This window comes from Ctenopharyngodon idella, chromosome 2 (genome assembly GCF_019924925.1).
Source record: "Ctenopharyngodon idella isolate HZGC_01 chromosome 2, HZGC01, whole genome shotgun sequence".
In the NCBI taxonomy this organism is placed as follows: domain Eukaryota; kingdom Metazoa; phylum Chordata; class Actinopteri; order Cypriniformes; family Xenocyprididae; genus Ctenopharyngodon; species Ctenopharyngodon idella.
In genome coordinates, this window is record NC_067221.1 from 4,325,458 (window position 1) to 4,338,649 (window position 13,192).

The 13,192-nt window shown below is 37.7% G+C and overlaps 1 protein-coding gene across 1 annotated transcript in view; it reads right to left on the minus strand.

Moving 5' to 3' along the window:
• The window catches only part of pth1r (parathyroid hormone 1 receptor), a 96,546-nt gene extending 94,343 nt beyond the window's left edge, over nucleotides 1-2,203 (minus strand). Inside the window, exon 1 of the mRNA XM_051916968.1 lies at nucleotides 1,183-2,203. Coding sequence (XP_051772928.1) covers nucleotides 1,183-1,257 — 75 coding nt within the window. The 5' untranslated portion in view covers nucleotides 1,258-2,203. The remainder of the gene's footprint in view (nucleotides 1-1,182) is intronic.
• Between the last annotated feature and the right edge of the window lie 10,989 nt (nucleotides 2,204-13,192).

The following is a 13,192-nucleotide window of genomic DNA, read 5'->3' on the forward strand; positions in this document are numbered from 1 at the left end:
CGCACGGGTATATTTGTAGCAATAGCCAAAAATACATTGCATGGGTCAAAATTATAGATTTTTCTTTTATGCCAAAAATCATTAGGATATTAAGTAAAGATATTTTGTGAATTTCCTACTGTAAATATATCAAAAATGTATTTTTGTGAATGGATATGCATTGCTAAGGACTTCATTTGGACAACTTTAAAGGCAATTTTCTCAATATTTTGATTTTGATTTTTTTTTTTTTTTCAGATTCCAGATTTTCAAATAGTTGTATCTCGTACAAATATTGTCATATCCTAACAAACCATACATCAATGGAAAGCTTATTATTCAGCTTTCAGATGATGCATAAATCTCAATTTCAAAAAATTGACCCTTATGACTGATTTTGTGTTCCAGGGTCACATATAAAAAATCATTTTATGCAAATGATTAAATGCATCATCATCTGTCACATTAGGTGAGCGATTGCCATGCGTGGCACTTGACCATGCTTCAGTTTTTGATGGCTTTGTGAGTGAGAATAGATTGGTGTACATGAAATACAGTGTTGACTTGTTGACATGTTATTGATCTTGCTTATAGTGAGAAACAAAGCACAATCTCATGCTGTGACAAATTGCAGCTTTCACCATAGAGTGGCTTTAATTATATAGTGGATATCTGACTGTGTGAAGTTTGTAAAGAGCAGCATCCTTTACCCGCCACATCACTGAGTGAACATCCATCACCATGGTATCAGAAATCCCCGTTTATATATATATAGTTTTTGTTTTTAATAAGGGAAATCTACCAAGGTTTTGCCAATGTGAAGGCAACAGTAGGTAAATTACGTTTATATGGTGTGGACTCTGTCTTCAGCTTGAGGTTTTAGTATGAACATAAAAGGACAAATACAGCATCTTCAGTCTACGTGATAAAGCTAGTGGAAAATACGACAGAAAGGCTGCGAACATCGATTCTTTGGACAAGGCTATTAGAAGATAATCTTAGTTAAAAGAAGAGGCTGGCACAGCCTAGGGCTAGTGGTATCCCGAAATGCAACTCAATCTTTAAATAATTACCACTGTGTCCTTGATTCTTGACAGTCTTGCAGTTATAAGTGTTACTGTGCATGTATAAGAAAGTGAGTCAGACACATCAGAAAGCGCTTTAAAAGAAAGGAAGAAAGAAGGAAGAAAGAAAGAAACTTACCAGACCATAGACGAAACTCAGCAAGGTGCCGCAAAAGAGAAAACCTAAAGTGTGTACGATCAGCGTGGCTCCCATCCCGACTCAAGTTCACGTAAATTGATGTCAGCTTAAATGGGATTTCTCTGATGTTTACGTCTGTTTAAGCGCCGTCAAAGAGCCAGTCATTTCGCCTCCATCTGCTCCCCTCCCATTACATCGTTTGCTTGTAAAATTATGAATATTTTCTCACGGCTTTTCCTTGTCACAGATCTGCAGGCTCGATTCAAACTGTTCCCACTCTCTCTCTCCCGCTCGCGTTTTATTTCTCTGCATCTGTCTGCCTTTTTTTCTGAAATTACATCCACATGTCAGAACTATTTATGTCCTTCTCCTTCTGCGGTAGGAAGTTCAAATGATTCTTTGTGGAGTAGAAACCGACACTTTATTTTTAGGTCTTTTAAATTTCCCTTCAGCCTGCTGTAAAAAAAGCGACATAATAAAGCGGTGTCCCTCAGGCTTCTCTCAGGACATCAAAAAATAACGGTAAAACTATCGGCTGAACTGTTTTAGCGGACACTGATGGAGCGATGTGGTGAATCTAACAGAAATACACACTAAAGCCACAATAAGGAAAATATATTTTATCAGTACAACACCGTCTGCAAGTTGAACTGACAGACTTTAAGCGCAAATGTTGTCTTTAATGAAATACGTGACTTCGCTCGCTTAAAGTTCGTTTTATGTAAACTAACGTTAATTATAAAAAACATGCGGCTAGTTTCAAAATGAACTGAAAGTTTTCACATCTATTTCTAAACGGATCTTCGCTTTAATTTTGAGGCAGATGTGGATCTGACAGCCGCATTGAGGCTACGAGACAAACACAATGTGACCAAGTAATGGGTTTTTTTTACAATTAAAAAAAAATAAAAAAATCCTACGTTTACTTCACAGTTAACGTCACGTTACGCCGCACCGCTGAAAAAAGAATCTTTTCAGATTATTTTAGGCAAGTTGTCCTCTTTGACAAAACGGCTCCGGACTAGCACACGTCGGTAACCCTCACTGAACCTCTGAGTGTAGTACATATTGAAGTAGAGGCAGGTATCGCTAACAGGCGTGAAGGATTTTGATTGGCTTACGGGAAAGGGTGAGGGATTTGATTGGCTCACGGTCTCCAGGGGTTCATTACACCACGACTCAAGACGACACGCGCTTCCCGCCCCTTTTGCACAAGCTGCGCATTCAGTGCTGTACTTTATGTTGGCAAAAGAGCGTTTATTAGCGGTCCGCGTCGACACCGTGCAATGCAACTGATGAATATATGCAAATTCATTGCTGGGTAACGTTTGGATTTAAATTCTCGCTGGCTTCTGAAATACATCTTTCAGCAATATTTGCTTTTTTTTTTAATATTTGCTTTTTCATTAAATAGTCAAGTCTACTTCTGACAACACCTTGGTTTACACACTTGGCTTCGTTTGTATTATTGATCTATTATTGATTTAGCCTATATTTTTATTTCACACACACACACACTTTTTTTCTTGGAATGAAAAGAATAAGTTGCCTTTCAAGTCTATTTTACATTCTGTAGTGCATGCATACAAAAGTTACAATACTATAGCAAGCAGTTTGATTGAAAAATCACGAGTCTGATCGCTTAGAAAAGTAATATAATAGCACACCTCTCGTTCACAGGCTGCTCTGTTTGAGTTAGGCTATCTTATTTATTCATAATATAAATTATACATTATAATTAGGCTATACATTAGCTATAGCAAATGCCTATGTTCATTGGGCTTTAAAGATAAAAAAAAAAAAGTAATTCCAAATCTGATGCTGCTGCTGTTGTTTTTGTAGAATATTAGAAATTTAAATTGAAAGTGACCACATCCATCAAGCTCAAAATACATTATAAAAGCACCAGATCTGTTGGCTAATATCTTCTGAATCAATATCCCAGCTAACAGACATTCTAGGAACGTTGATTTGTAACATTCCAAGAACATAAAAATGTCCTTAATGTTAGTAGAATGTTATTTAAAGGTTAGTATGATGTTCCTGAAACATTCTTACAATCATTTAAACATCTGCTGTGAACAAGCACTGAAAGAAAGAAAAATAAGAACACAAACAACAACTTTCTTCAGCCACAGCCTTAGATGAACTGAAGATAAAATACATTCAAGATCTGATTAAACAACTCCACAAACAGCATTACCAGCTTCACTTATTACTAACCAGACTGACTTTATTTCTGTAAGACGTCTACAGAAGATCTTATTGAGAATTAACAGAGGTTCGTTTGAGGTCACCATCATGGAGATCAGTGTTTGCTTTAGTTGGGCTCTTGACCCTTGACTTTTGTTGAGTTGCTTCTTTATCAACAATTGCAGATGTTTTCAGAAAACATTTCTACATTGATAAAACAGATCAACATGTCTGTTTTAATAACAGACAACTTATTGTTTTTTTCTGCAGTTTTGTTTACTTTTAGAATTGATATGATATTTGAGAAATAACAAACTCAAAAGATGTGATAAAATCATTTGTAACACTGAAGTGATTTGTGTAAGATTGTCCAAAACTATTTTAAAGTTAAATACAACACACTTAGACATCAGCACTCATCATACAAACCTCAACAATGGTGACAATAAAAATTCAGCTGCATAATTTATTCATACCGCAATGCATGCTGGGAGCCACAAATGTGTTTTGCATGCTGGTATGAAACAGGTCACCATTGTTGTGTTTCATATGCCGAATGTTGATGTCTGTGAATGTATAAATGGCACAAAACAGAAAGTTAACAATGACAGTGTTATTTATATACTCACAAACATCAACATATGAGACAAACCAAAAGCATTACAAAATATTTTGGTTGGGTTTTATATTTCTCAATGATATTTCAATTCCTTAAATCAGAAATTATAGCAAACAAAAAAAACAACAGTTGTTTAAACCACCTTAATGCAGTCATTTGTCTGTTATTAAAACAGACATATAATTTTCTTTTATCAATGCAGAAATGTTTTCTGTAAAACAGCTGCAATTGCTGATAAAGACGCAACTCAACAAAAGGCAAGGGTCAAGAGCCCAACTAAATCAAACACTGATCAACAAACAAATCATTGCCAGTAAGACATCAACATCTTTTATCTTCAGTTCATCTAAGGCTGTAGCTGAAGAAAGTTGTAGTTTGTGTTATTATTTCTTTCTTTCAGTGCTTGTTCACAGCAGGTTTGTTTCAGGAACGTCATACTAACCTTTAAATAACATTCTACTAACATTAAGGAAACTGGACATTTTTATGTTCTTGGAATGTTACGAATCAACGTTCCTAGAATGTTGAATTTTAAATCAAATTTAAGTTGAAAGAACGTTTAAGCAACATCATACCTTATAAAAAAACGTTCCTCTAATGTCAAGAAAACAGGACATTTATTACGTTCCCAGAACCAACACTGAATATTTAGAGAACGTTCTTATAACAAAATTTTGTTAGCTGGGATGAAGAACATACTACAATTTATTTACGTATTCACTGGGATAAATTTATTGACTGTGTGAACTATTCCATTAATTTTGATTATAATAGTCTTAACAGATTGTCAAACATTTCACAGGTGATTTCTGGAAGATTTAGCCCCCTAAAAGTAATTTGTAAAACGATTCATTCAGAAACAACATGCAAAACATGAAAAGGTTGATTCTGTTTTCGCTTTGTTTGGAAGAATTTTTAAAGCAGAGAAACGTCTCATAAATGGTAGCGTAAAATCAGCGTTTCTTCCTCTGGCCATGAACTATTCCCTGAGTAAATGTAAATGAAAGTGAACGGTTCCGCTCATTTCACATGAGTAGAAATTCTAGTACATTGACTGAGCAGGCAATGCTTTGGCATTCCAGGTTGTTTTACACTTGATTATACTATAAATCCCTGAAGTTTAGTGATTCAAGTAAAAGATTTTTTTTAGGCTCAATAAAAATATGACATTTTTCACTGATTAGAAGACCATCTCCCTCATTAGGAGCAATACAAACTGACTGCCAGAAGTTCAAAAACTCTAACTAAAGGGGAGTTTTTCCTGCACTATAGTGTTCTCAAAGGGGGAAAAATGCCATTCTCGTGATATCAATAGATTAATCTGTAGTCTGACAGAGTGCATATGGAATAGCAATATGATATTATTTCCATTTTACATTCAAGATAAGAGAAGAGAAGTCATTTTTCTCCTACACTGAAACTGCGGCTCAACTGAAACTCAATATTAGTATCACATATAATAAACTTCTAACAGTATGATATGGGTAAAACATTAAACATTACACAAACATTAAACAAATATTCTTTAACAATTTCTTTCTTCTGAACAATTTCAGTCTTTTAACACAATTGTACCATTTAATTAAATTTTCTTTTTACCGTGTGTGTGTATGTATATATATATATATATATATATAGGTGTGTGTGTGTGACCCTGGACCACAGGGTCAATTTTTCGAAATTGAGATTTAAACATCATCTGAAAGCTAGATAAATACGCTTTCCATTGATGTATAGTTTGTTTGGATATGACAATATTTTGTCGAGATACAAATTTGATATTTGGGTGTTTAGATATTTGCCAAAATCTGCTATAAAACCACATAATAAACTCCTCCTCATAGTTTCTCTATTGTCATCTGTAAAGTGAAATTTAACCTAGAAGGGCATGTTTTTTAGTCTTTCCTAAACATTGGGCTTCCCCAACACCCTCAAAAATGATAGCAGACCAGTACGGAACTTTGGGAGTTGTGTTTGAAATAGAACTGACTGAGAACCTTTGAAAGCTCATTTTGCACTGTAAATCTGCCTCTGCAGAAGTTTAATGTCATGTTTGAAGCTTAGGGAATGACTCACAGTCACAACAGCATGTTTGAAAATTATTAAAAATAATCCTATCCTTATATGGTTCTAAACTGGGAAGTTTTCACATCAAATGAGCCATTATCATTTTTCAAAAATGATAAGTATCCTTACAGGTCCAGTGCAAGAAGAAAGGGCATCATTGGACCGCACGTTATTTAACACCTCTCAGTAATCCTACAGTGACACTAAGCCCCTGCAGTGAAGATCTAAAGGCAGGCGGCAATTTCATTTTCCTATCATACACCACACACACACTGCACATTTCTAAGCCTGTATCATTCTAGTTGATATTGCAGTATCCCCATTAGTCGCTATATTGTCATTGAAACAGATAGCCTCTGATCTCTGCCTGCCATCTGGCAACATTAAAATCCACCTACAGCACAAGTCCCTACTTAGCGCAAAACAAACAGTGGCATTCTGCAGTAGAGCAGATGAGATGATGAGTATTATATGATGACAGTTAAGCCTCTTTAAGGTTGAGAGAGCTGTTCATTTCTGAAATTAGACAGTCAGGCCTTGGTGCAAGTAGCTTTCTAAATGCGCCCTTGCATTTTTTTTTTTTTTTTTTTTTGAGTGTAATGTATTTTTGTATTGGCAGTCCCTGTAATAACTTTTCATTGATTGTTGCTGTGATTGTTGTTTTCCAAGGATGACAAATTGAGCTTTTATGCCACTCTGAAATTTAAAGTCATGATTTATAATAATTGCTTCAGTTTGATTGACAATTTGCTGGGTGTCTTCAGCTGTATGAAAAACGTCTTAGGGTTACGTATGTGACCCAGTTCCCTGAGAAGGGAAAGAGATGCTGCATCAGTTGCTAGTGCAATGGTAATGCCTTTGGTGTGCACCGGTGTTGAAGCTTTGGTGTGAAGCACGTGTAAATACTCCAATTCATTGGCTGAGGCAGTCAGGTGACGTCACTCAATGCACTGGCAAAAAATTATTTGTTGATTTAACTTAAAGTAAGTTGCCTTAAAATTTTGAATTCATTTAAACAAAATGATTTGATACAAAGAAAAAGATTAGTTTATTTAACAGAAACTCAAAATATGATGTTATCTTAACAACATTTGTAAACCTAAGCTGATTTGACAAAAGATTTGTAAAAAGTTGTGATAACAAAACATGAAATTATTTTTTACAGTGTAAAGATGTGCAAGCGATAGACATCATCAGCTTCGATTTGTCTGAAGGAATATGTGCAGGCATGCCTGAAGTATGACAACACACCGCAGCATTTCCTTCCCTTCTCAGGGAACCAGGTTACATACATGACCCTAAGTCACTGTCCACACGAACGCAGCTTTTTCAATGCGGTTTGACCATTCGTCCACACGCAAACGCAGTGTCCGTTCACTGAAACCGAACATTTTTGAAAACTCCTGCCAGGGTGAAGATTTTTAAAAACTCTGGTTAGTCAGGCTGGCTGACAGAGAAAATCTCAGAATTAGAGACAATTACATCCAAACTTTAATTGAGGATAGTAAGAATGTAAGGGCTTCAGATACTGTTTTGGATGTGACTAGCTTAATGAACTCTGTACATTGTTCGGTTCCGGCTGTAGAGCCCGCGCAGCAGGGCACTTGGGTAACGATGAGGCGGCCTAGCCGCGGAAAAAACCACTCTTCCGTTCCAATAAGAACATCAAACAGGTTCTCCCCACTCAGTGATACACCCACTGAGAATCCTGTTGAAAGTGCCCTAGTTATTGGCGATTCTATTACACGGAACGTGAAAATAGAGACACCAGCCACCGTAGTCACATGGAGATTTTGGCTTGTGACATCAGAACCAGCAATAACCTTTTTTCCAGGCTTCTGATTGGCCAACATGGCTTTACGGTTAGGGTTATATCGCCACATGTTGGTTTGGCATGCTCTTGACAGGCGCTTCATAGCATGTTTTTGCATTTTCATGTGGACGCGATTTTTTTTTGATGAAGGAGGAAAAACTCTGTTTATAAAAAATATCCATGTACATGTAGACTAGGCCTAAGATGTTCCCTTTCAACGCTCCATCAGTTTTTGACGCTATGGGAATGTTAATACCCACTATGTGTAACAGACGTAGGCTAGTAAGAGCTGTGCGTGTAAACCTCACTCCCCTGATCTCAAAAGATGCTCTAGCGACTGACGCTAGAGGTTATAGCCTTTAGCCTCCTTGTTAGAGCGTCCGACTCCCATGCGGACGGGCCTGGGTTTGCGTCCTGCTTGGAGCGAACTGGAGGGGCTACATTGGTGTAGACATATAGCCTCAACCATGTCCAGCTTTAGTCTTTTACTGAAAGTGACTAAAAATACCTACAAGTGGGTTGTCCTTCACACACCTCAACATCATAAAGCTCTTAGAAAGCAGTCCAATCCGGAGGCATGCAGCCATACCTGCACTTCAATCTGGGGGGGAGGGGGGGTCTTTCTAAGAAATACACATTCCCAGGGCTTAAGCCCCTGTCTCAGCAGGATGTCTTTAATGAGCCGCATTTCCCTAGAGGAGTGAACAGACATAGTCTATGTCTATTTCTTGTCTTCATGCCTTCTAAAAAGAAAAGGGCGATAAACTACAGATCGCTGCTATAGCAAGGGAACGATAGCTTGTCTCTGCTCAACATAGCCACTCATACCTCCTCATGGATTGCCAGGAGTCCTGGTCCAACACCCACTTCCACTATGGGAAGCACCATGTGCCTCTATCATTAGGCAAACCAGGCAAGAGAGTAGATAATAAACGGCGATTTTCAACCACCTCCATTGTTTACCCCTTCTCTTTTTTTCAGCTCTTTCTTTCCTCGTGCACTCAATTCCCTACGGGAGGTTTGAGAAAAACCCACTCCAACAATCTCTTGTGCCCCAACACCCACAGGTCAGGAGGGGGTTTGGGTGGAGGCCCAATGCAGGACCTCACTGCTTCAGGTCCTAGTGTTGTAGTCAAGACCACCTAATCCGAGACCAAGTCGAGACCAAGACCAATGTGTGTTGAGACCAAGACGAGACCAAGACCAAGGCAGGGAAAGACCGAGTCAAGACCAAGACTTGACCAGCACATGCATAAAGATTTTTATTAAGTAAATAAACTTAATTTTATTCAGTAAATATAATTAGAATAAGACACTGTTACCAATATACCAATTATAACAATTTGACCATTTCCAATTATTGGGGTGACCTCAATGCCTATGGTGGTTACAGGGCTTCTTCTACCTGGGGAATCTTCTAATAAATAATTCTAATAAATAATTCGATGGTGAACCAGTGACTATGTGAGACGATTACAGTTACTCCCAACTAATCATGGATATCAGGGAGAAACGTAAGGCTCACACAGAGGCAATGTTTATGACTTGGCAGGGATCATTTATCTAGCATGCTCTGAAAGATGTTCTGCTTCTCCACCGACCAGTCTAGACAAAGTGTAGCCATGGCACGGGTCATAACTTCTAATAACTCCCCAAACTCGGGGCTATGGGAGGAGGTGGTATATCACAATGAATGCTGCCAACTCCCTCCAGAGCTGACCACCTGTGCTCCGTTCCAAAACAAAACACACAATGATTGTGTGCATCGTCACCTGTAATAAAGCGAGGACACGGCAATTCACACTTTCTAAATGTATGCTTGCTTGCTTCCATCTTAAATAATCTTTGGGACAGACAACAATAAATAAGACACAACACACAGAGCGCTTCCTAAAGACAAAGAAGCTGATGACGTCTATCGTAAGCCCTTCTTTATAGTCATGCCGGCACACTGAGTGACGTCACATGACGACCTTGGCCAATGAATTGGCGTGTTTTTACACATGCTTCAGAGACCGGCGCAACTGATGCAGAACTGAGTTCCCTTACATTTTTAATACATTTGTTAGTACACAATCATTATTTAAAAAAAATAAAAATACAATACAATAAAAATATTTCAAATCCTTTTTTTTTTTTTTTTTTTTGTAAATGAAACAATGAACAATTAAATCATAAATATTATTTGTTTGTTTTTTTTAAGGGAGGAGGAGGAGGAGGTGTACCACATGGCATATTACAGCCTATACAATGCTGGCTATGTCAGTGTAAATTAAATGTCTATACTTACATTCTGGATCTTGAAAATCTTCTCTCTCTTTCTGTTCACAGTGCAGTTGATTCCAGCTCGGTTAAAGACCAGAATTTTGCCCTCTGCTGAGTTACAGAGCCACTGAACTGGAAGAGGAAAACATTGGGCTGAGGTTCCTGCCCCTGGCACTGACGCAGAAGGGCTCACCTGGGTCTCTTATGAGACATCCAGCCTCAGCATAAGCTCCTGAGGTCTAAGGGGGTTAGTTTTGCACAGAGAGACTGTGTGCTGCTCTGAAAATGCCATACTTACAGTTGTTTGCTTTGACCTAATGCAACTGAGAAATGTTTCCGTGTCAGAACGCTTACGAAGTAGATTGTGACATGATGCGTGTCATCTATCTTAACCTTTGGCTTTGTGGGATGCTGGATTCCAGTACATGACACAGTTAAATGCCAATATTTAGGGTCTAAGCACAGTGCATTAGCAGCCCCTATTGTTTTCCTAAGGTTTTTTTTTTTTTTTTTTAGGGCCCAAACACTAAAAGTATGCAGGGCACTATTGTTCTCCTAAGAAATATATTATTATTATTATTATTATTATTATTATTATTATTTCAAGGTTTCAGTAGCTTTGGGGGCCACAAAAAAACTGTTGAAAATTTGTGGGCAAAAGCTGGCACACAGGAGTCCACTTAAAAAGAATAAAAGAACAATACAATAATGTTTTATTTTGTTTTTTTTTTTAATTATGGTGCTACTACTATATATATAGTCCTAGAGGCCCCAAATGTGGTCAATTTTCATCATTTTCCCATGTACAGTTCATAGGGCTGCTAATAATAAGAATATTATCAAATATAGCTGCAAGCAGCAATACGGGGCCAAGCCCCTGAAAAAAGCATATTAAGTAAAAGTGAGAGTGAAGGAGTAAAGGGCAAAGAGGAAAGACAGACAAAATAACAACAGCTTCTGATTTGGTCGGTTTTATTTCACTCTTAGGCTACGTCTACATTAATCCGGAGACATTCAAAAAAGTTTTCATTTAAAAATGCTCCTCATCCGCACTAGCGTTTTCAAGCGATTTCCAAAAGTTGATGCAGAGAGAGCAGATATAATAAAGTTCTCATGCTATTCTTCTGCCACGATCATTTTATTAGCATAATATTGTGTCCAGGTCGTGCTCAAAATTGGGTTTAAACCGCAACTGTCATCATATTTTCCACGCAGGGCAGAAAATGTGAGTAAATTCTCTGTCATCTTTGCAGCAATGTAATACCAAGATTCTACAAAGAAGTATTTATCTTGAGCAATACTGTTAATGTAAGTAGCAGGCACAACAATGCTGGTATAGCTAACTATATCTCTGGGTACAATATGCATCACATGACTAAACATGAGTCATCGTTTTCAAATACCTCCGTTTTCACCATCCACACTACAACGCAAAAACGGCGTTTTAAAAATGTATCCACTTTGGAGAGGGTTTTCAAAAAGCTCAGTTTTCCTTGACACAAACGCCGTCTCAGTCTGGACAGAAGGTAAAAACTGAGAGAAAAAGAAGCGTTTTCAAATGAAAACGTATTAGTGTGGAAAAGGCCTTATTCAGTTAAAGGTGCAGAGTGTAAATTTTAGCTTCAATATAGAGAAGCTACGGTGGCCGACATAGGACAAAGATGTCGTCTGAGACAGCAGAGAGTAGCCAGTCAAGGAAACGCGCTCTGTAGAGCAATTTGTCCGTTTAGGGCTACTGTAGAAACATGGCGGCGCAAAATGACGACTCAACAAGTAAGGGGACCCGCAGTATATGAGATAGAAATGGCTCATTCTAAGGTAATAAAAACATAACGGTTTATTATGTAAGGTCTTTATACACCACTGAAAACATAGTTAATTGTATTATATTGCATTTCTGTCAATAGATCCTCCTAAATATTACACACTGGACCTTTAAAAGCATCAAAGGTTTCACAAATGCAGACTGCAATTCACCATTACACGCAACAAAGTGAACAAAAATATTGTACATGGTTTTTGTAACCATATATTACACAAATACACACATATCCTGCGATGTATAATTGGATATAATTGATATAATTGGAAAGCAGAAATAAATTCATAGCCATTTGCATTTGAACTCTGCATCAAGTACATTTCAAGGAGTAATTAAGCATAGCTGGAACACCGCTTGAACTCTTATCAGAAATAAACACTGGCTTAGAAAACACTGGGCATAATTTCCAGGCACTTATGCAGTGCCCTATGCCCTAATACAGGTTAACCCTGTAAAGCCTGACATGTTAAATAATAGTGAGAATTTTTAATGAAATATTTAATTAAATCTTTAGATAAAAACTTTTAAAAAAAAATATGCATGTGTGTTGAATGATGCAATCCTTTACAATGATGACTGAGAGATAAACGGATACGGGTCAAGTAAACCTCATACTGTAGCTATTCAGTAGTCTGCCAAAGTTACTTTAGCTAAGCCGTACAGGCAATGAAGCAAATTATGTCACAGCTTTATGGATGCAGGCCCCAATCCACCCGGGCCCATATGCACATGCATACCCTACATACCCAGACACTACGCCACTGTTCACTGGAACTCATTTCAGCTCGGATAGTCCTACTTCCGACCGTGTCTCATTGTGGCAATAAGGCAGGCCACATCTACATAACTCGCTTCAGCTAAAAGAATAATGAATTATGTTGATCATTTAAGCTTGGTGCACATTGTACGATGTATGAACATGATCCCTGCTGTATATACTACTGTGTACAATTCCTCCCACCCCTGCCAAAAAATATGGTCAATTAGGTACATGGGTTTCTCATGGGTTTAGCAAATAATTATGTTTTAATATTTTCCATACAGTACAGACATTTCTGAGGTACAAAGAGTTATATGTCTTTGGTAGATTGGGTCTGAAAACTTAGACATAACACATATAGGCCAGTAGGTGACACTCTTCCCTTCCAAAACTGCTCATCCCTGTAACATAACAAAATCTCTGGAAAATGTCCCATCACCTGCTGTGCCAGGATCAGTGTTGTTACCCCAA